This window comes from Chiloscyllium plagiosum, unplaced genomic scaffold (assembly GCF_037043375.1).
Source record: "Chiloscyllium plagiosum isolate Xiang-an unplaced genomic scaffold, Cpla_swu_hap1 HiC_scaffold_31, whole genome shotgun sequence".
In the NCBI taxonomy this organism is placed as follows: Eukaryota; Metazoa; Chordata; class Chondrichthyes; order Orectolobiformes; family Hemiscylliidae; genus Chiloscyllium; species Chiloscyllium plagiosum.
In genome coordinates, this window is record NW_028270169.1 from 5,383,647 (window position 1) to 5,411,009 (window position 27,363).

The 27,363-nt window shown below is 51.4% G+C and overlaps 1 protein-coding gene across 2 annotated transcripts in view; it reads left to right on the plus strand.

Moving 5' to 3' along the window:
- The first annotated feature begins 259 nt into the window (after positions 1–259).
- The window catches only part of LOC122563860 (Na(+)/citrate cotransporter-like), a 55,866-nt gene continuing 28,762 nt past the window's right edge, over positions 260–27,363 (plus strand). For both annotated transcript variants that reach the window (XM_087977151.1, XM_087977152.1), the window contains exons 1-6: positions 260–414; positions 2,446–2,574; positions 8,973–9,109; positions 9,552–9,766; positions 12,262–12,469; positions 22,926–23,048. In XM_087977151.1, coding sequence (XP_087833277.1) covers positions 307–414; positions 2,446–2,574; positions 8,973–9,109; positions 9,552–9,766; positions 12,262–12,469; positions 22,926–23,048 — 920 coding nt within the window. In that variant the 5' untranslated portion in view covers positions 260–306. The remainder of the gene's footprint in view (positions 415–2,445; positions 2,575–8,972; positions 9,110–9,551; positions 9,767–12,261; positions 12,470–22,925; positions 23,049–27,363) is intronic.

Consider the following 27,363-nt stretch of genomic DNA (forward strand, 5'->3'; position numbering starts at 1 on the left):
GGAGAGAGGGAGGGAGAGGAGAGGAGAGGGAGGGAGGGAGAGAGGGAGGGAGAGAGGGAGAGAGGGAGGGAGAGAGGGAGGGAGGGAGAGAGGGAGAGGGAGGGAGGGAGAGGAGAGGGAGGGAGGGAGAGAGGGAGGGAGAGAGGGAGAGAGGAGAGAGGGAGGGAGGGAGAGAGAGGAGAGGGAGGGAGGGAGAGAGAGGAGAGAGGGAGAGAGAGGAGAGAGGGAGAGAGGAGAGAGGGAGGGAGAAAAGGAGAGGGAGGGAGGGACGGTCCCGGGGGGAGAGGGCCCGGGTCCTGGGAGGAGATGCCCGCCGTCTGTAGCAGAGCCACCTTCCTCTGGGGCAGGAGTACGCTGCTCCTTGTGGGCCCCATCTGCCTCCTGCTGCCTTTAGCTATCGCTGGGCACAGCTCCGTAAGTTCCTGATCCCACCTGCAACCCACTGGATCCCAGCTTGATCCCTGCGGCGGGGGGAGGGGGGTGGGGTGGGTTACTGGATCCCAGAGTGTTTCTGGAGCTGCTATTGGACTGGGGCAGGATCAGGGGGATCCCTGTCTGATCCCAGTGGATCTGGACAATAGTCACTTCCCGCAGCAGATCACTGGATCCCGAGATCTCTCCGGAACTCCACCATTATCTGTCTTTTCCCAGGGATTCCCCCAGAACCTCCGTGATCTCTCCCAGTGATCACTCCCTCTCTCCGGGATCTCCCTCTTCCCACGATCTCCGGGATCTCCCTCTTCCCAGGATCTCCCTCTCTCTGGGATCTCCCTCTCTCTGTGATCATTCCTCTTCCCAGGATCTCCCTCTTCCTGCGATCTCCGGGATCTCCCTCTCCCCGGGATCTCCCTCTCTCCGGGATCTCCCTCTTCCTGCGATCTCCGGGATCTCCCTCTCTCCGGGATCTCCCTCTCCCCGGGATCTCCCTCTCTCTGGATCTCCCTCTTCCCAGGATCTCCCTCTCTCTCTGGGATCTCCCTCTTCCCAGGATCTCCCTCTCTCTCTGGGATCTCCCTCTCTCCGGGATCTCCTTCTCTCTGGGATCTCCCTCTCCCGGGATCTCCCTCTTCCCAGGATCTCCCTCTCTCTCTGGGATCTCCCTCTTCCCGGGATCTCCCTCTTCTCAGGATCTCCCTCTCCCCGGGATCTCCCTCTCCCGGGATCTCCCTCTTCCCGGGATCTCCCTCTCCCGGGATCTCCCTCCTGTTTGTGATCCCTTAGTCCCTTCAATCTTCCCGATTCCCGTGAAGTGATTCCCTCTGATTTTGATGGATCTGTCTTCCCCCCCCCCCCCCAGTCTGGATTGGGTCGGTGTTTCAGGGAGAGATCACTCTGAGGGACAGATTCCTTCGTGATTCCCATCGATCCAGCCGGTGTGACTTGGATCTTTCACAGAGTGGTCTTTTGGGATCCTGGAGAGCTGACGGGTGATCTCGGGGAATCCTGAGGAGAGTAGGGGTTTGGATCAGTTTCCTGGAGCTCTCCCCCAGGTCCGCTCTGATTGGGAGTGATCACTGGGATTGGTCAACCACTGCCTGATCGTATTCTCCAGCTGGTCGCTCGGGGCTGATGGTCTGGGATCTTGCTGTGCACTTCCCATCTTCTCTCTGACCCTCCACAGATTCTCCTCCATATCCTGCTCTGTCTGTACAGACGCAGTGGCCATTCTGCCCTATGACCCCACTTGTGACTAGCCCCTGTCAAGGGAGTATTTGCTGCCCTCTCTGTTTGAGGGGTTGGGGGCTGATGCTGCTTTGGGACTGGAGTCACTTGGAGTCAGAGCACCAGCTGGTTGCTCTCTTTCAGAAGGGACATCCATGCCCCCCTACCCCACACCCACACACCCCTCCCCCACTTACCCCCTTGCCTTGCACCCACACCTCCACTCCCACACCCCTTTGCCCAGACCCCTCCCCCACTTCCCCTTCCCCCACTTACACCCTCCCTCACACCCCCACCTCCACGCCCCACAGTCCCTCCCCCATACCCCTCCCCCCACACCCCCAGGTTTGAGTTTTCCCAATAGCTGTCATTCTCTGGGATCAGGACCCCATCCTTGGGTTTGAAGATTCCCTCCCAGTGGGTGTGCGCTGTGACTAATGGGATCTACACTGACGACCTCTGACCTGCTCCAGGGGCAGAGGCAGCAAGTGCCTGGACCCTGACAGTGACCTCCAACAGTCACACTGACTCTGATTGGCTCCAGCCCAGACTGTCACCCCTCCCTTCCCCTATGCGGCAAGAGGGAATGGGGGGGGGGGGGGGCAATAGACCTACCTCGGATTTCTTCTCAATACCTCCTGATCTGATTTGGTGTCAGCCTTTATTGGATAAACGTGCCATGAAGCTCCATTCCATTGCCGTGAGAGGTGCTATGTAATTGCAAGTTGTTGTTGTTGTTCTCAGTACCGGGGGTGATGTGAATATCCTTTCCCACTCTGACAGGAAGCCTATTGTGGATTTATCGTGATCTTGATGGCTGTATATTGGTGCACTGAAGTCATCCCATTGGCTGTCACGGCCCTCCTTCCCATCTTACTCTTCCCACTATTTGGAATCATGCCGTCGAAACAAGTAAGTGGCAGCATTCCCCCACCCTCACCCACCCCCCCCCCCCCCCGACCTCAGTGTGAATGGACAGCACTGACCATGACAGCACTGACCATGACCCCCTGACCCCAGTGTGAATGGACAGCACTGACCATGACCCCCTGACCCCAGTGTGAATGGACAGCACTGACCATGACCCCCCAACCCCAGTGTGAATGGACAGCACTGACCATGACCCCGTGACCCCAGTGTGAATGGACAGCACTGACCATGACCCCCCGACCCCAGTGTGAATGGACAGCATTGACCATGACCCCCTGACCCCAGTGTCAATGGACAGCACTGACCATGACCTCCTGACCCCAGTGTGAATGTACAGCACTGAACATGAACCCCTGACCCCAGTGTGATTAGACAGCACTGACCATGACCCCTGACCCCAGTGTGAATAGACAGCACTGAGCATGACCCCCTGACCCCAGTGTGAATGGACAGCACTGACCATGACCCCCTGACCCCAGTGTGAATGGACAGCACTGACCATGGCCCCCTGACCCCAGTGTGAATGGACAGCACTGACCATGACCCCCTGACCCCAGTGTGAATGGACAGCACTGACCATGACCCCAGTGTGAATGGACAGCACTGACCATGACCCCCCGACCCCAGTGTGAATGGACAGCACTGACCATGACCCCCTGACCCCAGTGTAAATGGACAGCACTGACCATGACCCCCCCGACCCCAGTGCGAATGGACAGCACTGACCATGACCCCCTGACCCCAGTGTCAATGGACAGCACTGACCATGACCTCCTGACCCCAGTGTGATTGGACAGCATTGACCATGACCCCCGACCCCAGTGTGAATGGACAGCACTGACCATGACCCCCTGACCCCAGTGTCAATGGACAGCACTGACCATGACCCCACGACCCCAGTGTGAATGGACAGCACGGACCATGACCCCCTGACCCAAGTGTGAATGGACAGCACTGACCATGACCTCCTGACCCCAGTGTCAATGGACAGCACTGACCATGACCCCCTGACCCCAGTGTGAATGGACAGCACTGACAAAGACCCCCCGAGCCCAGTGTGAATGGACAGCACTGACCATGACCCCCTGACCCCAGTGTGAATGGACAGCACTGACCATGACCCCCCAACCCCAGTGTGAATGGACAGCACTGACCATGACCCCGTGACCCCAGTGTGAATGGACAGCACTGACCATGACCCCCTGACCCCAGTGTGAATGGACAGCACTGACCGTGACCCCCTGACCCCAGTGTGAATGGACAGCACTGACTATCACCCTCTGACCCCAGTGTGAATGGACAGCACTGACCATGACCCCCTGACCCCAGTGTCAATTGACAGCACTGACCATGACCCCACAACCCCAGTGTGAATGGACAGCACTGACCATGACCTCCTGACCCCAGTGTCAATGGACAGCACTGACCATGACCCCCAGAGCCCAGTGTGAATGGACAGCACTGACCATGACCCCCTGACCCCAGTGTGAATGGACAGCACTGACCATGACCCCCTGACCCCAGTGTGAATGGACAGCACTGACCATGATCCCCTGACCCCAGTGTCAATGGACAGCACAGACCATGACCCCCCGACCCCAGTGTGAATGGACAGCACTGACCATGACCCACTGACCCCAGTGTGAATGGACAGCACTGACCGTGACCCCCTGACCCCAGTGTGAATGGACAGCACTGACTATCGCCCTCTGACCCCAGTGTGAATGGACAGCACTGACCATGACCCCCCAACCCCAGTGTGAATGGACAGCACTGACCATGTCCCCCGGACCCCAGTGTGAATGGACAGCACTGACTATGACCCCCTGACCCCAGTGTGAATGGACAGCACTGACCATCACCCTCTGACCCCAGTGTGAATGGACAGCACTGACCATGACCCCCTGACCCCAGTGTGAATGGACAGCACTGACCATGGCCCCTTGACCCCAGTGTGAATGGACAGCACTGACCATGACCCCCTGACCCCAGTGTCAATGGACAGCACTGACCATGACCCCCTGACCCCAGTGTGAATGGACAGCACTGACCATGACCCCCTGACCACAGTGTCAATGGACAGCACTGACCATGATCCCCTGACCCCAGTGTGAATGGACAGCACTGACCATGACCCCCTGACCCCAGTGTGAATGGACAGCACTGACCATGACCCCCTGACCCCAGTGTGAATGGACAGCACTGACCATGGCCCCTTGACCCCAGTGTGAATGGACAGCACTGACCATGACCCCCTGACCCCAGTGTCAATGGACAGCACTGACCGTGACCCCCTGACCCCAGTGTGAATGGACAGCACTGACCATGACCCCCTGACCCCAGTGTCAATGGACAGCACTGACCGTGACCCCCTGACCCCAGTGTGAATGGACAGCACTGACTATCACCCTCTGACCCCAGTGTGAATGGACAGCACTGACCATGACCCCCCAACCCCAGTGTGAATGGACAGCACTGACCATGTCCCCCGGACCCCAGTGTGAATGGACAGCACTGACCATGACCCCCTGACCCCAGTGTCAATGGACAGCACTGACCATGACCCCCTGACCCCAGTGTCAATGGACAGCACTGACCATGACCCCCTGACCCCAGTGTGAATGGACAGCACTGTCCATGACCCCCTGACCCCAGTGTGAATGGACAGCACTGACCATGACCCCCAGAGCCCAGTGTGAATGGACAGCACTGACCATGACCCCCTGACCCCAGTGTGAATGGACAGCACTGACCATGACCCCCTGACCCCAGTGTGAATGGACAGCACTGAGCATGACCCCCTGACCCCAGTGTGAATGGACAGCACTGACCATGGCCCCTTGACCCCAGTGTGAATGGACAGCACTGACCATGACCCCCTGACCCCAGTGTCAATGGACAGCACTGAGCATGACCCCCTGACCCCAGTGTGAATGGACAGCACTGACCATGACCCCCCAACCCCAGTGTGAATGGACAGCACTGACCATGACCTCCTGACCCCAGTGTCAATGGACAGCACTGACCATGTCCCCCGGACCCCAGTGTGAATGGACAGCACTGACCATGACCCCCTGACCCCAGTGTGAATGGACAGCACTGACCATCACCCTCTGACCCCAGTGTGAATAGACAGCACTGACCATGACCCCCTGACCCCAGTGTGAATGGACAGCACTGACCATGGCCCCTTGACCCCAGTGTGAATGGACAGCACTGACCATGACCCCCTGACCCCAGTGTCAATGGACAGCACTGAGCATGACCTCCTGACCCCAGTGTGAATGGACAGCACTGACCATGACCCCCTGACCCCAGTGTGAATGGACAGCACTGAGCATGACTCCCTGACCTCAGTGTGAATGGACAGCACTGACCATGACCCCTTGACCCCACAGTCACCTCCCCTACATGGACAACCACCAGGTTACAAACAGACACACAAACAAACCAATCAGGGACTGGGAGAGTCAAGATTAGAGTGATGCTGGAAAAGCTTAAAAACGTGTTGCTGGAAAAGTGCAGCAGGTCAGGCAGCATCAAAGGAGCAGGAGAATCGACGTTTCGGGCATAAGCCCTTCTGCAGGATTGAGGCTGAGAGCCTCCGGGGTGGAGAGATAAATGGGGGTTGGGGGGGTGGGGAGGGGGAAGGAAGTTCAGGTAGCTGAGAGTGCAATAGATGGATGGAGGTGGGGGTAAAGGTGATAGGTCAGAGGGGAGGGTGGAGTGGATAGATGGGAAGGGAGATTGGCAGGTGGGTCAAGTCATGAGGATGGTGCTGAGCTGGAAGGCTGGAGCTGGGGTAAGGTGGGGGAAGGGGAAATGAGGAAAATAAGGAAGTCCACATTAATGCTCTGGGGTTGGAAGTTCCTGAGGCAGAAGATGAGGCGTTCTTCCTTCAGGCTTCGGGTGGTGAGGGTTTGGCGATGGAGGAGGCCCAGGACCTGCATGTCCTCGGTGGAGTGGGAGGGGGAGTTAAAATGTTTAGCCACGGGGCAGTGTGGTTGATTGGTGCGGGTGTCCCGGAGATATGCCCTAAAGAGCTCTGCTAGGAGGTGTCCAGTCTCCCCAATGTAGAGGAGACCGCATCGGGAGCAACGGATACAATAAATGATATTGGTGGATGTGCAGGTAAAACTTTGATGGATGTGGAAGGCTCCTTTAGGGCCTTGGATGGAGGTGAGGGAGGAGGTGTGGGCACAGGTTTTACAGTTCCTGTGGTGGCAGGGGAAAGTGCCAGGATGGGAGGGTGGGTTGTAGGGGGGCGTGGACCTGACCAGGTAGTCACGGAGGGAACGGTCTTTGCGGAAGGCGGAAAGGGGTGGGGAGGGAAATATAACCCTGGTGGTGGGGTCCATATGGAGGTGGCGGGAATGCCAAAGGATGATGCGGTTTATGCGAAGGACCGGGGGTGGGGGGGCGGGGGTTCTGTCCTTGTTACGGTTGGAGGGGTGGGGTCTGAGGGCAGAGGTGCGGGATGTGGATGAGATGCGTTGGAGGGCATCTTTAACCACGTGGGAAGGGAAATTGTGGTCTCTAAAGAAGGAGGCCATCTGGTGTGTTCTGTGGTGGAACTGGTCCTCCTGGGAGCAGATACGGCGGAGGCGGAGGAATTGGAAATACGGGATGGCATTTTTGCAGGAGGTAGGGTGGGAAGAGGTGTAATCCAGGTAGCTGTGGGAGTCGGTGGGTTTGTAAAAAATGTTAGAGTTGAGTTGGTCCTCCTTGGAGATGGAGAGGTCTAGGAAGAGGAGGGAGGTGTCAGAAATGGTCCAGGCAAATTTAAGGTCAGGGTGGAATGTGTTGGTGAAGTTGGTGAACTGTTCGACCTCCTCGTGGGAGCACGAGGTGGCGCCAATGCAGTCATCAGTGTAGCGGAGGAAGAGGTGGGGAGTGGTGCCGATGTAATTACAGAAGATCAACTGTTCTATGTAGCCAACAAAGAGACAGGCATAGCTGGGGCCCATACGTGTGCCCATGGCTACCCCTTTGGTCTGGAGGAAGTGGGAGGATTCAAAGGTGAAATTGTTAAGGGTGAGGACTAGTTTGGCCAAACGAGTGTCGGTGGAGGGGTACTGTTGGGGACGTTGGGAGAGGAAGAAACGGAGGGCTTGGAGGCCCTGGTCATGGCAGGTGGAGGTGTAGAGGGACTGGATGTCCATGGTGAAGATGAGGCATTGGGGGCCGGGGAAAAAGACTAGAAGAGGCCATTCAGCCCATCAAGACTGCTGTACTGTTCCGTGAGACTGTGGCTGATCTGACTGGGTTCTGTATTTCACTGTAAAGAGAGACGAGACAGCATCACTATTTAATTGCTATCCTTCCCTTGAATATTGGGACCTGTGTGGTTGGCCTGTCTGATTGGTTACTTTCAAGCCCATTATCACCTTTAATACAAGACTGGACTGTCCAAGTCATCATCGGGAGCTGGGAATATTCCCAAACTCTCTGACACAGGGGTCACAGTCAATCAGCCGTATTACCCCAGGGGACTGCTGAACCCCAATGTCCTCACAGCCGGAGCCCCCCAGATCCCTGTGTGAATGGACAGCACTGACCATGACCCCTGACCCCAGTGTGAATGGACAGCACTGACCATGACCCCTGACCCCAGTGTGAATAGACAGCACTGACCATGACCCCTGACCCCAGTGTGAATAGACAGCACTGACCATGACCCCCTGACCCCAGTGTCAATGGACAGCACTGACCATGACCCCTGACCCCAGTGTCAATGGATAGCACTGACCATGAACCCCTGACCCCAGTGTGATTATACAGCACTGACCATGACCCCTGACCCCAGTGTGAATAGACAGCACTGACCATGACCCCCTGACCCCAGTGTGAATGGACAGCACTGACCATGACCCCCTGACCCCAGTGTGAATGGACAGCACTGACCATGACCCCCGGACCCCAGTGTGAATGTACAGCACTGACCATGACCCCCTGACCCCAGTGTGAATGGACAGCACTGACCATGACCCCTGACCCCAGTGTGAATGTACAGCACTGACCATGAACCCCTGACCCCAGTGTGATTAGACAGCACTGACCATGACCCCTGACCCCAGTGTGAATAGACAGCACTGACCATGACCCCCTGACCCCAGTGTGAATGGACAGTACTGACCATGACTCCCTGACCTCAGTGTGAATGGACAGCACTGACCATGACCTCCTCACCCCAGTGTGAATGGACAGCACTGACCATGACCTCCTGACCCCAGTGTGAATGGACAGCACTGACCATGATCTCCTGACCTCAGTGTGAATGGACAGCCCTGACCATGACCCCTGACCCCAGTGTGATTGGACAGCACTGACTGTGACCCCCTGACCCCTGTGTGGCCTCACAGTAATGTTTTCTGTTCCAGGTGTGTATGCAGTACCTGCAGGATACCAGCGCCTTCTTCATTGGAGGGTTAATGGTGGCCATAGCGATTGAACACTGGCATCTTCACAAACGGATCGCCCTGAGAACCCTCATGCTTCTGGGTGTCAAACCAGCTCTGTAAGAGTTTCTCCATCATTGTCCTGTTGTGTTCACTCCAGTACATGGTCAAGATCCATGCTTTATTTTTGAGAACAGGGTCAATGGAGAGGAAGTGGGTCACTGTGCATGATATTCAAGTACAAGGTCTGGTCCAGTAAATGCCAAATATTTAAGGGTTGTGTCGGCTGGGAGGGGAGTGAGAGGAGGAGAGGTAAGCTTCAGTTTCAGATAAGCTTGGAGCAAGGTGACCTCCAGTCTGTTTGGAGCCCAGGCCTACAGCCCAGCTGCCCACATGGTAAAGACTGTTCTGTGTGTTTGGAGAACATCCAAGAGGAACCCCTTTGGAGTGTTCATGTCCAAGAAGAGGGTCTTCAATGGGTTCATATTGAGCAGGAGCAGCCTGATTGGCTGGATGTCATGTGACCGTTGCTAACTGATTTGTTTTCTGTGTTGGTTCCAGGTTAATGTTGGGGTTCATGGCTGTGACATCATTCCTATCAATGTGGATCAGTAACACAGCCACGACAGCGATGATGATCCCCATCATAGAGGCAGTGCTGGAGCAGCTCAGCAGCACTGATGTGGAGGCAGAACAAACCGATTTGGAAAGTGGAGGGCCAACCAATGACTTGGAACTGGAGACAAAGAGCTCCAAAAATGAACTGGACTCGTCAGGTCTCTGATACATTCACTCTCCCAATGGGGTCTCTTCAGCCACATCTCAGAGGTTACTTGCTCCCAGACCCCAGGCCATGTTAGAGTTGTTCCTGAAGTGAACATGACCCCTCAGAGAGCTGTCCCCCACTGTTTCAGCCCCTGAAGATGGGGTGGGGTTAGTGGGTGTGGGCAGCTGGCTGGTGCCCGTGGAGTTACTGGGCAGAGATACTGGCAGTTCCTCTCCACAGTTACTGCCAGACTTGCTGAGTTTCTCCAGCAGTTTCTGTTTAAGTTTCAGATTTCCAGCACCCCACAGTTCTGTGTTTCTGTGCACTTCTGAAGAGAAATGCATGTAACAAAGTAATTGCTACCCCTTTCTGAAAATATAACAGAGTGACTATAATATGATAGGATTCGTCATTCAGATGGAGAGTGACAGAATTGATTCTGAGGCTAAATGAAGGAAATTATGATGGAATGAGTTACGAGCTGGCTATGATAAATTGGGGTGTGTCACTTAAAAGGGGATGACAGTGGTCAGGCAATGACAATGACAATGATAGAATGGAGGAACTGCAGCCATTGTTCATTCCTGTCTGACACAAAACTAAAACAGGAAAGGTGACGTGACCATGGCTAACCAGGGATATTCGGGACGGTGTTAGGTCCACCGATTCAAGAGACCTGAGGACTGGGAGCAGTTTAGGTTTCAACAAAAGAGGATGAAGAGATTGATTAAGAAAGGGAGAGAGTAAACTGGCAAAGAACAAATGTACCGATTACAAACACTTGTGTTGGTACATGAGGAGAAAAAGTTTAGTGAAGACAAATGTAGAGCCTTTCTAATCAAAACCAGATTATGTTATAATGGGGAACAAAGAGATGACAGATCAATTAAATACATACTTCAGTTGTACCTTTACAAAGCAGGATATAAATAATGTTCCCAAAGTGAGGGGGAGCACAGGGAGAGGCACTAAAGGAAATCAGTATTAGTAGGGAAATGGTGTTGAGAAAATTGATGAGATTGAAGACTGAAGAATCCCCAGCATTTAATAATCTACATCCCAGAGTCATAGAGACATACAGCATAGAAAGAGACCCTTCGGTCCGCCATATATATGCTGACCAACCAAGACTAAACTCTAATAACTGAGCAGTTGGAAAACAATGGCAGGATCAGACAGTCAGCATGGACTTACACAAAGGGCGGGCACTGGTTCCAACTTGGTGCTCAAGGGACAAGTCTATTAGGTTCACAAATTGATTTGGACTCTTTGAGGATTTACATCTTAGAATTGATGAAAGGGAGCCAGTGGATGTGGTTTATTTGGACTTTCAACAAATCCCCACAGAAGAGATTAGCATGTAAAATTAAAGTGCATGGGGTTAGGGTGGTGTAGTGAGATGGATAATGAACTGGTTTGCAGATAGAGTGGGAATAAGTGGATCTTTTTCTGAATGACAGACATTGACGAGTGGAGCAGCAAAGGGATTCGTGCTAGAACACCAGTTATCCATTATTTATGTGGATGATTTGGATGAGGGACCTAAATGTAATATCTCCAGGTTTGTAGATGACACAAAGCTGGATGGGAGGGTGATCTGTGAGGAGGATGCAGAGATGTTTCAGTGTGATTTGGGCAAGTTGACAAATATTGGCTAATGCATGGCCAATGAGCCATAATGTGGATAAATGGGAGGCTATTCACTTGGGAAGCAAAAACAGGAAGGATGATTATCTGAATGGCAATAGGTTGGGAACAGGAGGCCGACTGTTGACATACACCAGTCACTGAGGGTCAGCCTGCAGGGTAGCAGGTGGAGAAGGCAAATGATACATCAGCTTTCATAACGAGGTGGTTCAGGTACAGGAGCAGGGAGGGCTTGCTGTGGATATACAAGATCCTGGTGAGATCACCCCTGGAGTATTGTGTGCAGTTTTGGTCTCCTGGTCTGAGGAAGGTGATAGGAGGCGTGCAACAAAGATTTATCAGACTGATTTTTGGTGTGGCAGGGTTGATGGATGAGGACAGGTTGGATTGAATAGGACAATTTTCACTAGAATTCAATAGAATGAGAGGCTGATTCTCACAGAAACCAATGAACTTATAACAGAATGAGACAGGTTAGACGTTGGAAGGATGTTTTAGATGGCAGGGAGTGCAGAATTTAAAGATATGATACAGGCTTTCTAGGAGTGAGAGAAGGGGAATTGTTTCTACCCAGAGTGGGGAGCCTGTGGAACTCTCTTCCACAGAAAGCGAATGAGCTCAAAACATTGAATGCTTTCAAGAAAGATTGAGATTGAGTTCATTGTGTGAAAGGGATAAAAGGGTCTGGCAGGAACACGAGACTGACTTGAATGATCAGCGGTTACCATGCTGAGTGGTGGAACACCCTCAAAGGGCTGAATGGCCTCATTCTCTTCCTATTTTCGATGTTTCTAAGAGAGCCTGTCCCACAGGCTGACGGCAATGTCACTGTGATGTGTTTCTGCTTGTACCCTTCAGAACCGATTTTTTCATCGCTCAAGGAGGGAAATGATCCTGTTCGGAATGGAAATGTACCCACAATGTCCAGACATCCCAAGATCAAGAGCGAGCAAATGAGTATATATAAAGCTCTGACCCTGTGTGTCTGCTACGCAGCCAGTATAGGGGGCACAGGCACTCTAACTGGCACTGGCCCCAATATGGTGCTGAAGGGACAGGTCAACCAGTGAGTCCATGTCTCATATTGATAATACATCTCAACAACTGTCTTAACCCAGAACCGGATATTATTGATTAAACTAATTTTTTTTAGACTAGATTCCCTACAGTGTGGAAACAGGCCCTTCAATCCAACAAGGTAAAAACAATGACTGCAGATGCTGGAAACCAGATTCTGGATCAGTGGTGCTGGAAGAGCACAGCAGTTCAGGCAGCATCCAAGTAGCAGCAAAATCGCAAGTCCACGCCGACCCACCGAAGAGTAACCCACCCAGACCCATTTCCCTCTGACTAAAGCACCTAACATTATGGGCAATTTAGCATGGCCAATTCACCCTGACCTGCACATCTTTGGACTGTGGGAGGAAACCGGAGCACCCGGAAGAAACCCACGCAGACACGGGGAGAACGTGCAAACTCCACACAGTCAGTCGCCTGAGGCTGGAATCAAACCTGGGTCCCTGGTGCTGTGAGGCAGCAGTGCTAACCACTGAGCCACCGTGCCACCCACTGAGCCACCGTGCCACCCACTGAGCCACCGTGCCACCCACTGAGCCACCGTGCCGCCCACTGAGCCACCGTGCCGCCCACTGAGCCACCGTGCCGCCCACTGAGCCACTGTGCCACCCACTGAGCCACCGTGCCGCCCACTGAGCCACCGTGCCACCCCCACTGAGCCACCGTGCCGCCCTAAACCTTCAGCTCTTTCAGTCCAACCTCATGTTGGTCACCTCCAAATGAATTTTCCCAAAGGTATGGTTCAATGATTGTGAGGATGCTGGTCAGTGACAATTTCCTGTTTCCACACTGTAGGGAATCTAATCAAAGCCTCAAGGTTCAGTCAAAGTGGATTCAAATACCAAACAGTGACATGAACACACAACACAGCACTCCCTCAGCACTGACCCTCCGACAGTGCGGCTCTCCCTCAGCACTGACCCTTCGACAGTGTAGCACTCCCTCAGCACTGACCCTCCGACAGTGCGGCGCTCCCTCAGCACTGACCCTCCGACAGTGCGGCGCGCCCTCATCACTGACCCTCCGACAGTGCGGCGCTCCCTCAGCACTGACCCTCCGACAGTGCGGCACCCCCTCAGCACTGACCCTCTGACAGTGCGGCGCTCCCTCAGCATTGACCCTCCGACAGTGCAGCACTCCCTCAGCACTGACCCTCCGACAGTGCGGCACTCCCTCAGCACTGACCCTCCGACAGTGCGGCTCTCCCTCAGCACTGACCCTCCGACAGTGCAGCGCTCCCTCAGCACTGACCCTCCGACAGTGCGGTGCTCCCTCAGCACTGACCCTCCGACAGTGCAGCACTCCCTCAGCACTGACCCTCCGACAGTGCAGCACTCCCTCAGCACTGACCCTCCGACAGTGCGGCGCTCCCTCAGCACTGACCCTCCGACAGTGCAGCACTCCCTCAGCACTGACCCTCCGACAGTGCAGCACTCCCTCAGCACTGACCCTCCGACCGTGCGGCACTCCCTCAGCACTGACCCTCCGACCGTGCGGCATTCCCTCAGCACTGACCCTCCGACAGTGCGGCGCTCCCTCAGCACTGACTCTCCGACAGTGCGGCGCTCCCTCAGCACTGACCCTCCAACAGTGCGGCACTCCCTCAGCACTGACCCTCCGACAGTGCGGCGCTCCCTCAGCACTGACTCTCCGACAGTGCGGCGCTCCCTCAGCACTGACCCTCCAACAGTGCGGCACTCCCTCAGCACTGACCCCCCAACAGTGCGGCGCTCCCTCAGCACTGACCCTCCGACAGTGCGGCGCTCTCTCAGCACTGACCCTCCGACAGTGCGGCACTCCCTCAGCACTGACCCTCCGACAGTGCAGCACTCCCTCAGCACTGACCCTCTGACAGTGCAGCACTCCCTCAGCACTGACCCTCCGACCGTGCGGCATTCCCTCAGCACTGACCCTCCGACAGTGCGGCGCTCCCTCAGCACTGACTCTCCGACAGTGCGGCGCTCCCTCAGCACTGACCCTCCAACAGTGCGGCACTCCCTCAGCACTGACCCTCCGACAGTGCGGCGCTCCCTCAGCACTGACTCTCCGACAGTGCGGCGCTCCCTCAGCACTGACCCTCCAACAGTGCGGCACTCCCTCAGCACTGACCCCCCGACAGTGCGGCGCTCCCTCAGCACTGACCCTCCGACAGTGCGGCGCTCTCTCAGCACTGACCCTCCGACAGTGCGGCACTCCCTCAGCACTGACCCTCCGACAGTGCAGCACTCCCTCAGCACTGACCCTCTGACAGTGCAGCACTCCCTCAGTATTGACCCTCCGACAGTGCGGCACTCCCTCAGCACTGACCCTCCGACAGTGTGGCACTCCCTCAGCACTGACCCTCCGACAGTGCGGCACTCCCTCAGCACTGACCCTCCGACAGTGCGGCACTCCCTCAGCACTGACCCTCCGACAGTGCGGCACTCCCTCAGCATGGACCCTCCGACAGTGCGGCATTCCCTCAGCATGGACCCTCCGACAGTGCGGCACTCCCTCATCACTGACCCTCTGACAGTGTGGCACTCCTACAGCACTGACCCTCTGACCGTGCAGCACTCCCTCAACACTGACCCTCCAACAGTGCGGCACTCCCTCAGCACTGACCCTCTGACAGTGCGGCACTCTCTCAGCACTGACCTTCTGACAGTGCGGCACTGGTCTGAGGGAATGCTGCACTGTCAGAGGGTCAGTGCTGAGGGAACGCCGCACTATCAGAGAGTCAGTGATGAGGGAGTGCCACACTGTCAGAGGGTCAGTACTGAGGGGGCGCCGCACTGTGGGAGGGTCAGTGCTGAGGGAGTGCCGCACTGTCGGAGGGTCAGTGCTGAGGGAGTGCCGCACTGTTGGAGGGTCAGTGCTGAGGGAGTGCCGCACTGTCGGAGGGTCAGTGCTGAGGGAGTGCCGCACTGTCGGAGGGTCAGTGCTGAGGGAGTGCCGCACTGTAGGAGGGTCAGTGCTGAGGGAGTGCCGCACTGTCGGAGGGTCAGTGCTGAGGGAGTGCCGCACTGTCGGAGGGTCAGTGATGAGGAAGTGCCGCACTGTCGGAGGGTCAGTGATGAGGAAGTGCCGCACTGTCGGAGGGTCAGTGCTGAGGGAGTGCCGCACTGTCGGAGGGTCAGTGCTGAGGGAGTGCCGCACTGTCGGACGGTCAGTGCTGAGGGAGTGCCGCACTGTCGGAGGGTCAGTGCTGAGGGAGTGCCGCACTGTCGGAGGGTCAGTGCTGAGGGAGTGCCGCACTGTCGGAGGGTCAGTGCTGAGGGAGTGCCGCACTGTCAGAGGGTCAGTGCTGAGGGAGTGCCGCACTGTCGGAGGGTCAGTGCTGAGGGAGCGCCGCACTGTCGGAGGGTCAGTGCTGAGGGAGTGCCGCACTGTCGGAGGGTCAGTGCTGAGGGAGTGCCGCACTGTCAGAGGGTCAGTGCTGAGGGAGTGCCGCACTGTTGGAGGGTCAGTGCTGAGGGAGTGCCGCACTGTCGGAGGGTCAGTGCTGAGGGAGTGCCGCACTGTTGGAGGGTCAGTGCTGAGGGAGTGCCGCACTGTCGGAGGGTCAGTGCTGAGGGAGTGCTGCACTGTAGGAGGGTCAGTGCTGAGGGAGTGCCGCACTGTCGGAGGGTCAGTGATGAGGAAGTGCCGCACTGTCGGAGGGTCAGTGCTGAGGGAGAGCTGCACTGTCCGGGGGTCAGTGCTGAGGGAGAGCTGCACTGTCCGGGAGTCAGTGCTGTTAGTCATATCATGAATCATTGATGTAAAGCATTGCAGATGCTGGAAAACTGAAATAACAGCCCAAAGTTTGAAGAGACTCAGCAGTTTTGGCACCGTCTGTGTCGATGGAAACAGAGTTAATGTTTCGAATTTCGATCATTCTTCCTCGGAACTGAAACTAAAACCTTGCCTTTTTGTTCTGTCGAAAGTTAACCCTTTGTGCCCAGACCCTGACCACTGTTCCTCCTCCCAGTAAAATAGGAGAAGTGAGGCTTTTGGTGGTTCCATTTTCCGTGACCTTCTTTTCCAGGAAGGCTGTGGTCTGTGTTACCCAGATCCTATTTGTCATGAGACAGCCAACATTAATTCATCCAGTGGACTACACTCTGAAATGCTTTTGGGTGGTGTGGAGGAGCCGGTGTTGGACTGGGGCGGACAAAGTTAAAACTTGCACAACACCAGGTTATAGTCCAACAGGTTTAATTGGAAATACTAGCTTTCAAAGCACTGCTCCTTCATCAGGCAGGTAGTGGGGCAGGATCTCTGTGTCCTATGATCTACCTACCTGATGAGCTAGTGTTTCCAAATAAACCTGTTTGACTATAACCTGGTGTTGTGTGATTTTTAACTTTGGATAAAGATGATGTTTTGAAATGATAAACAATATGCTGTCAATGGCCGTTTCTATCGAGGGGTAAATGAGATGTATCAGGAGCTGCTGAGGTGGACTATGTGGATACAGGAATGTCTTTCAGATACCCTCCCCCCCACATGCTGGCTGCTTGAGATAACAGGGCTATTCAGGGACCATCTCTGCAAGTGCAGCTGGGAAGGTGGGCAGGGGTCAACCATCCTCCACCCCAGACGCCATCATGGCTACAAATAGCTGCTGGGCTCACTGGGATTGGTCTTTCAAAGCCTCAGCAGGGGAACAGCAGCGAGAAGGGGCTGAGACACTATTAAAATGTCAGACTGGAGACCAGTGGCTCACATTGAGGTGAGACAGGATAGGGACAGAGGACATAGTGTCAAAGAGTCATAGAGATGTACAGTATGGAAACAGACCCTTCAGTTCAACCTGTCCACACTGACCAGATATCCCAACTCAATCTAGTCCCACCTGCCAGGACCCAGCCCACAGCCCTCCAAACCCTTCCTATTCATATACACATCCAGATGCCTTTTAAATGCTGTAATTGTACCAGCCTCCACCACATCCTCTGGCAGCTCATTCCATACATGTACCACCCTCTGTGTGAACATGTTGCCCCTTAGGTCTCTTTTATATCTTTCTCCTCTCACCTTAAACCTATGCCCTCTAGTTCTGGACTCCCCGACCCCAGGGAATAGACTTTGTCTATTTACCCTATCCAAGCCCCTCATGATTTTGTAAACCTCTATAAGGTCACCCCTCAGCCTCCGATGCTCCAGGGAAGACAGCCCCAGCCTGTTCAACCTCTCCTTATGGCTCAAATCCTCCAACCCTGGCAACATCCTTGTAAATCTTTTCTGAACCCTTTCAGGTTTCACAACATCTTTCCCATAGGAAGGAGACCAGAATTGCACGCAATATTCCAAAAGTGGCCTAACCAATGTCCCGCAACATGACCTCCCAACTCCTGTACTCAATACTCTGACCAATAAAGGAAAGCATACCAAACGCCTTCTTCACTATCCTATCTACCTGTGACTCCATTTTCAATGAACTATGAACCTGCACTCCAAGGTCTCTTTGTTCAGCAACACTCCGTCGGACCTTACCATTAAGTGTATAAGTCCTGCTAAGATTTGATTTCCCAAAATGCAGCACCTCGCATTGATCTGAATTAAACTCCATCTGCCACTTCTCAGCCCATTGGCCCATCTGGTCCAGATCCTGTTGTAATCTGAGGTAACCCACTTCGCTGTCCACTACATCTCCAATTTTGATCATTGCATACGAAAATGTTGGGGTGATTGAACAAAGTTACGGCTGCAAAGAAGGTAGACAAAGAGCAAGATCAACTTTAGATTGAAAAGTCAGTCATATTGCTGTGAGTCTGAAGTCACATGTAGGCCAGACAGGTAAAGATGACTAATTGTCTTCCCTGAGTGAACCCGGTGGGTTTGTATTACTGGAGATACTAGTTTCAGAGTCACTATTAGTGATTTTAATTCCAGATTCTTATTAGCTGAAATTAAATTCCACCAGTTGCTGTGGTGGGATTTGAACCCACATTCCGAGAGAATTGCCTGGCTCTCAGGATAACTAGCCAGTGATTTAATCCCAGTCTCCCCCCACCAGGGAGCAGAGGGACCAGGAGATGTGAAAGCATCTGAGCTCCCTTCCAGGGGCGAAGCGCAGATATCCAATCAGGTCTCTCCCTCGCCTGGGATGGTGGGGGCTGGGAGGGGGGGGGAGGGGTGAAGATTTTAGTCCCTTGTGTTGCCAGAGCACCAAGAGATCCTTTGTTTGCTCTTTTTGGGGAAATTATGAGCTCACTGTACACTTCTGGTTATGAGTGAAGTTACAATTAGAGAAACCTTCCCATTGATCCTGCAGTGTCACCGGCAACTGAGAGATCCTCCCTCAATGTGATTCGACACCACCTCCACTTGAAAAGCAGTAATTACATCGTAATGCAGCGCAGGGTAGAGAGCACACACAGCACTGTCAGAGCTGTCACCTTGCCACTGTCAGCTCAGAGCTGGAGTCTCCTACTGTCATGGCTGCCCTCAACCAAGACCACTGTTTCGAATGAGGGGCGAGGGGGAGCTCTCTCGTTTCCTGTGCATCCCTCATCCAGCGAAGAGTGGCAGCCCGGGGTGTGTCTGGATATTCACAGAACTGCTGCTCCTGGATCTTGGTCAATAGACATGAAGCTGGAAAAGCACAGCAGGTCAGACAGCATCCGAGGCTCTGCTTTTCCAGCTTCATATCTACTGACTCTGACTTCCAGCATCTGCAGTCCTTACTAGCACTTGTGAGATCTTGCTGTGCACCAGTCAGGCTGCCATGTTTCCCTGGGTTATCAACAGTGAAAGGTCACCCATGAGCGGTGAAGCCCCTCTGGAATGTCAGGTGGCTGTGAGAAGTGGTAGACAAACACACACAGGCTCTTCCCTCCAACCCCCGTTCCCTCCCCCTGCCCACCAGTGAGGGCAGAGCACTGGACATGATCTACATGGACTTCACTAAGGCATTCGACAAGGTTCCCCATGGGAGACTGGTGAGCAAGGTTAGATTTCATGGAATACAGGGAGAACTAGCCATTTGGTTACAGAACTGGCTCAAAGGTAGAAGACAGAGGGTGGTGGTGGAGGGTTGTTTTTCAGACTGGAGGCCTGTGACCAGTGGAGTGCCACAAGGATCGGTGCTGGGCCCTCTACTTTTCATCATTAATATAAATGATTTGGATGTGAGCACAAGAGGTACAGTTAGTAAGTTTGCAGATGATCCCAAAATTGGAGGTGTAGTGGACAGCGAAGAAGGTTATCTCAGATTACAACAGGATCTTGACCAGATGGGCCAATGGGCTGAGAAGTGGCAGATAGAGTTTAATTTAGATAAATGCGAGGTGCTGCATTTTGGGAAAGTAAATCTTGGTAGGATTTATACACTTAATGGTAAGGTCCTAGGGAGTGTTTCTGAACAGAGACCTTGGAGTGCAGATTCATAGCTCCTTGAAAGTAGAGTCGCAGGTGGATAGGATAGTGAAGGCAGCGTTTGGTATGTTTTCCTTTATTGGTCAGAGTATTGAGTACAGGAGTTGGGAGGTCATGTTGCGGCTGTACAGGACATTGGTTAGGCCACTGTTGGAATATTGCGTGCAATTCTGGTCTCCTTCCTATCGGAAGGATGTTGTGAAACTTGAAAGAGGCTGAGGAGTGACCTTATTGAGGTTTACAAAATTATGAGAGGAATGGATAGAATAAATAGACAAGGTGTTTTCCCTGGGGTGGGGGAAGTCCAGAGGGGCTTCACTGCCATGAGTGTCCTTTCACTAGAGGTTTAGGGTGAGAGGGGAAAGATATAAAAGAGACCTAAGAGGTAACTTTTTCACGCAGAGGGTGGTACGTGTATGGAATGAGCTGCCAGAGGAAGTGGTGGAGGCTGGTACAATTGCAACATTTAAGAGGCATCTGGGTGAGTATATGAATAGGAAGGATTTGGAGGGATACGGGCCGGGTGTTGGCAAATTGGACTAGATTAAGCTGGGATATCTGGTCTGCATGGACGGGTTGGACTGAAGGGTTTGTTTCCGTGCTGTACATCTTTATGACTCTGATGTCCCCTATAATGGAGCTTCCAGCCAACCTGTCCATTCTCTGACACCATATAATTATCACCAATTTCTTTCCTTGTCAGAACCTTTGTCTTTCTCCCTCATTTCGTCTCACTTGTGCTCTCTCTGTCATTCACCCTCTCTTTTCTCTCTCTTTATTATTGCCACCTTGTCTATTTTCCATTACATTCTCTCTCTTGTCTGTCTCTCTCTCTCTGGATTTCTCAACCTGATTCTTTCTCCCCAGGTGTATCCATGCCTTTCATGTGTAACGTTCGGGTGTTTGAGGTTTAGAATCGAGTCCAGAAATGTAGTCTGTCAGCCTGTAGGGTATCACGGTCTCTGACTGTGTCCCTGGCCCTCGGTGAAAGCTTGATGTACTGGCAGTGGCTTGTTTTCCTATTACAGCGATAGAGAGTGTCAGATTGCTTTGGGAGTGGGGTGGAGGGAGACATGGGCAGGTTTAAGAATAAAATATAGGGTCCCTCTCTCCCTCCTCTGTCAATCTCCTCTGCAGTAATTGCGACTGGTAATCTGTATTGTGAAACTATCCTCCACTGACTGTATATTGCTGAAGGATTCAGCCTGCTATTACCAAGAGACTTTGGTGTAGGTTTCATTGTGGATTTGGTTTTTGATTTGATTTGATGTAAGGTTTATTGTCATGTGTGCTCAAGTACAAAAGTACAAGTGTGTAATGTCACCACACACGGCACCATCTCAGGTATGAAGATACTGAGGTACAAAACTTAAAAACAACTGGTAACATTGAGAAACAAGGTTCAAAGTATTGTTGTTGTTTCGAGTACAGGCTGTTTCTTCCAGAACATGATAGTTGCGTTCCTGTGTGACCCCACGCTAGACAAAAATCACACAATACAAACAGCACTTAAAGAGTTGGTGATATAATCGTGTTATAGCCAACACACACCTTAAACGTTCACGCTATCGAAACAGCCAATCATGTTACAGTCAATTTGTGTTAACGAAAGACGCGCTATAGCAGAACTGCCTGAATAAGGAGAGTGATAAAGAAATATTCTGTCGGCATTTTAAGCCGATTACCCTGACTAATGCCATGGTGGTCAGGAAAGTAGGCTGCTAGAGCTGTGATGTAAATCTGGAGAGGTTTACCTCTTTCCCCTCTTTTCACAGTTGCTGCTAAGTATTTCTGGCATGTTTGTTGGGTAAAGGTTATTGAAGATTTGGAACCAAGTGACTGGAATGAAAACACGGACTAACCACTGACGGTGGTGAGATAGGCTGACTGTTGTAATTCTGTTCCTCACTGTATCCTCATCTCCTCAGTATCAGGTTGCAATTGGGGGGGGGGGGGGGGATGTGGTGACAGGACACTGGTTATGTTCATAATCCAGAGGCCTATTCACATAACCAAGGGCCATAAATACAAATCCTACCAAGAGAGTCTAGGAATTAAAGTGAAATTAATTCACTAAAATCCAGATTTCAAAGCTAGAATCAGTCATAGAATCATAAAGATGTTTAGCACAAAAACAGAGCATTTCTGAGCACTCTGTATGCCCTTGCTTACTCTAATCTACCTGTACTGCTCACAAACACATCTTTTCACTGTACTTAGGTACACGTAACCACAATAAATAAATCAAATCAACCCAAAATTCTAAATTAATCTTGTCCCATTGGGCCCATATCTCTCTAAACCCTTCCTATTCAGGTGACTTAATTGAGACATATAAGATAATCAGAGGATTAGATCGGGTGGACAGTGAGAGCCTTTTCCTCGGATGGTGATGGCTCACACAAGGGGACATAGCTTTAAATTGAGGTGTGATAGATATGGGAGAGATATCAGAGGGTTGTTTTTTTACTTAGAGAGTAGTGGGGTGTGGAATGCCATGCCCTGCCTGCAACAGTCGTAGACTCACCAACTTTATGGGCATTTGGATGGTCATTGGATTGGCATATGGACAAGAATGGAATAGTGTAGGAAAGATGGGCCTCAGATTGGTTCCACAGGTTGGTGCAACATCGAGGGCCAAAGGGCCTGTACTGTAATGTTCTCTGTTCTATGTCCTGTTCACATACCCAAGGCTGTGAAGCCTATTTGAGGAAGGGAAATCTGTCATCCTTACCCTGTCTGGCCTACCCATGACTCTGAGTCACAGCAACCTAGTTGGCTGTTCACTGTGTTTGGAAATGGCTGAGGGGGTCACTCAATTGTGTCCAAGGAAGCAGCTCACCACCATTTCCCTGAGGGTAATTAGGGACGGGCACATGAGAGGGAGCTTTCTGGAGACTCACTATCTTTTCAGTGCAGAAACGTCTCCTCATCTCAATCTTAAATTACCTCCTCATCACCTCGAGGGCAACTAGGGACGGGCAACAATTGCTGGTAACAAACGAGACACTCACACCCCGAGAGTGACTGGGGTAGCTGACAGCGACGGTGTTATATCTGACCATGTTTTAAGACTTCTTTGTGATTTTGTGGTTTTGAAGGATTTTCCCAGAAAGCGGAGAAGTGGTTAATTTCGCCTCGTGGTTTGCATTCTCGTTTCCCAACATGCTGATTATGTTCATTCTCTGCTGGTTATGGCTGCAGGCGTTATTCCTGGGACTCAAGTAAGTGACTGCCTGGAAGCTCAGTGCCTGGTTCAGGGCTGCTGTGGGCTTTATGTCTTGGACACAGACAGTAGCAGCGAAAACCCAGATAGTCGCTTACTTACAATCGGAGAAATGTCTGAACAAATCAATACGTACCCCTGGCTGCAACAATAACCTGCATTTATATAACACCTTTCACACTGGAAACCAGTCCAAGATGCATTAGGTGTGAGTATCAGTGAAAATCTGGCACCCAATCACTCTCGGAGAGATGTTGGCACAGGTGACCCATAGCTTCATCCAAGTTCCAGGATTTAAGGAGTTTCTAAAGGAGGATGGATAGAAGGAGACAGAGGTTGAGGATGGAAATGCCAGAGCTGGGGCTGAACACAAGGCCAGTGGGACCCACTGTGCAGTGACTATGATCAGGGGATGTACACGAGGCGGAATCACGAGGGCCACAAAGGTCCCTGTGGGCTGGACAGGAGGACAGGGGCACAGAGATTTCTAGACAATCCTGGGAGGGTTGGGCATGGTCATGGAACACACAGCTGCTGCCTTCTGAGTCAGGGTTCCATGCTGTCCATGTAACCTTGGTAACAGATCCACATTCTTACCTGTCATTCTGACAGCAACAGGACCCTGGAAACCCAGCCTGATGGAGATCTCCCATTGCTGCTGCAAAGACCCTGGGTGTAGGTTCTGTCAGGGGATTCCCAACCGGGCCGTTACACCATTGGGCTAAATGGTAATGATGAGCGAGTAACTCCAGAACAGCCTGAACCGAAGTTGATTGTGAGACTACTTTGATACCATAAGTTTAGGATGTTGAGGTAAATGATAGCAATGACCTGAGGTCCTGATACCCGGTGTAACCTGGCTGCTTACTGACCAGATGGGCAGGGAGCTCAGACACTTTCTCATTTTGGTCTTCAGCTCTTTTTCTCTTTCTTTTCACCCCCTCTATCTCACACGCTCTTTCACTGTCTCACTCACTCTCTTTCTCTATCTCACTCAGTCTCTCACATTCTCTCATCTCACACACTCTCACATTCTTTCTCTCATTCTCTTTTTCTCATACTTACTTTCACTCACTCTCTACCTCACTCAATCTCACATTCTCTCTAACTCACACAATCTATTTCACTCTTGCTCATTCAATCTCACACTCTTTCTTTCACTCCATCTCACTTTATTACTCTCTTTCACTCTCTGTCTCATTCTTTAACTCTATCTCACTCTCACACACACTGTTTGTATCTCACTCTTTCTTTCAATTTCAGTTTCTCAATCTCTCGAATCTTACTTTTTCTCTATCTCACAATCTCTTCTCTCACTCACTCTCTGACTCTCTCTTTGTCTCACTGTCTCACAATCTCACTTATTCTTTGACATCCATCTCTCCAACTCACTCTCTCATACTGTCTCTTTTTCACTCTCAGTTCCTCTCTCTCTCTCTCTCTCTATGTCAATCTCTCTAACCCACGCTTTCGGTATCTCACATTCTCTCTAACTCACTCTCTCTCTCACTGTCTCCCAATCCTTATATCTCACTCACTCTCTCATTTCCTGGTTTCTCATTGTAATATGGGGGATGGGGGGTGGGGAGGTGTCCCTATTATCCAGATTCTTATCTGCTTATCCCTCCCATGTGCTCGGCCTAGTGTACATCAGCAATGTTAGTTCTGTGATGTTCTGTGTCCATTGTTGCTCTATTCCCTTTTATACAAAGGGTGTAGATTGTGTTGCGCCTCACCATTCACAAGGAACTCCTGTATGAGCATCTCAAGCTGCTGCACTGATCCTTGTAGCTTTTACAAATTGACATAAACTCCGAGAGTCCCTCCATCTTGCTAACAATCTGTACTCTACAATATTTATAAGATATCTCATTCTATAATGGGACAGAGAAGGATCTCTGATAAACTTAAACATCAAAACCTTTCACTAATCTAATAATTTTATAAACTCCCCAAGTTATAGAGTCATAAAGTCATACCAGCACGAAAACAGACCCTTCAGCCCAACACGTCCATGCTGACAATGTTCCCAAACTAAACTGGTCCCACCTGCCTGTGTTTCACCCATATCCCTTCAAACGTTTCCTATCCATGTATTTATGCAAATGTCTTTTAAACATTGTAACTGTACTTGCATAAACCACTTCCTCTGGCAGGTCATTCCACACACGAACAACTTTCTGCGTGAAAACATTGCTCCTTGTGTCCATTTGAAATCTTTCTCCTCTCACCTTAAAAATACACCCCCTAGTCTTAAACTCCCCCACCCTAGGGAAAAAAAAAATCGTCACTCACCCTATCCATACCCCTCATGATTTTATGAACCTCTATAAGGTCACCCCTCAACCTTCTGCGTTCCAGTGAAAAATGTGCCAGTGTCTCCAGCCTCTCCTTAGAATTCAAACCCTCCATTCCCGATAACATCCTGTAAATCATTTCTGAGCCCTCTCCTGTTTAATAATACCCTTACTGTAGCAGGGCGACCAGAATTGCACACAGTATTCCAGAAATGGCCTCACCAACATCCTGTACAATCTCAAGCTGATGCCCCAACCCCCAAACTCAATAGTATGAGAAATGAAGGCAGGCATGCCAAACGCTTTCTTAACCACTGTGAATAAGTGTGACGCAAATTTCAAAGCATTATCTACCTGAACTCTTAGGTCTCTCTGCTCTACAACATTACCCAGGGCCTTATCATTGTCTATAAGTCCTGCTCTGACTTGTTTTACCAAAATGCAGCACCTCGCATTTATCCAAATTAAACTCCATCAGCCACTCCTCAGCCCATTGACCCAATTGATCAAGATCCTGCTGTAATCTGAGATGACCTTCTTCACTGTCCACTGTGCCATCAATTTTGGTGTTATCCACAAATTTACGAACCATGTCTCCCACGTTCTAATCCGAATCACTACATAGATGACAATCAGCGCAGAGCCCTGTCACTGGCCTCATAGTTGTGCAGCCTAGATTACAAATTATTTTGATTTTATTATTTCTTTAGCTTTTCTAATTTGTTTTCCCGAAGAATTTGTATTTAAGAATCTGTACTTAAGTATTTTTGTCCTGAAGGTAAGGGGTGCTTTGTAAACTTTCCATATGAAAATAAAGTTAATTCTAATTCTAGTTCCGAAGCATGGGGAGGTGAGGGCGATGAGGAATTGGTTAGAAACAGGAGCTGAGGCCTGAGGCAGTCCACTATGAAATGGTAGGAAGAACTCCAGACACCATACGGCCTATCTTCTTGCAGTTTTATGTACCAGCAAACAGCAATACTTGTGAAATCACTGAATTACCCAAACTCAAGGCACAACCCTCCCCAACGTTAGGGAGATATCACAAAGTAGAATCATAGTATTAAACTGAGGCAAGGCAATTAAAGAAAGCAGCACAAACTTTATAGGTGATTGGTCTGAGGGCGAGGATGAAGCAACACCCTTACATTCCACAGATTGAGAACGTGCTTTGGAAAACATAGCAGTCTCACCACGAGCAGAACAATAGGATTTGTGGCTTCTTAGACTTTGCTGTGCAGGTGCCACATTGAGATATTTGTTGAAAAATGTCCATATTACAGAGGAGAAAGTGCTGGATGTCTTAAATACATAAAGGTGGATAAATCCCCTGGACTTGACCAGGTGTACCCTAGAATTCTGTGGGAAGCTAGGGAAGTGATTGCTGGGCCTCTTACTGAGATACTTGTATCATCTATAGTCACAGGTGAGGTGCTGGAAGACTGGACATTGGCTAATGTGATACCATTATTTAAGAAAGGTGGTAAGGACTAGCCATGGAACTATAGGCCGGTGAGGCTGACATCAGTGGTGGGCAAGTTGCTGGAGGGAATCCTGAGGGATAGGATGGACATGTATTTGGAAAGGCAAGGACTGATTAGGGATAGTCAACATGGCTTTGTGCATGGGAAATCATGTCTCACAAACTTGATTGAGTTTTTTGAAGTAACAAAGAAGATTGATGAGGGCCGAGCGGTAGATGTGATCTATATGGACTTCAGTAAGGTGTTTGACAAGGTTCCCCATGGGAGACTGGTTAGCAAGGTTAGATCTCATGGAATACAGGGAGAACTAGCCATTTGGTACAGAACTGGCTCAAAGGTAGAAGACAGAGGTGGTGGTGGAGGGTTGTTTTTCAGACTGGAGGCCTGTGACCAGTGGAGTGCCACAAGGATCGGTGCTGGGTTCACTAGTTTTCATCATTAATGTAAATGATTTGGATGTGAGCATAAGAGGTACAGTTAGTAAGTTTGAAGATGACACCAAAATTGGAAGTGTAGTGGACAGTGAAGAAGG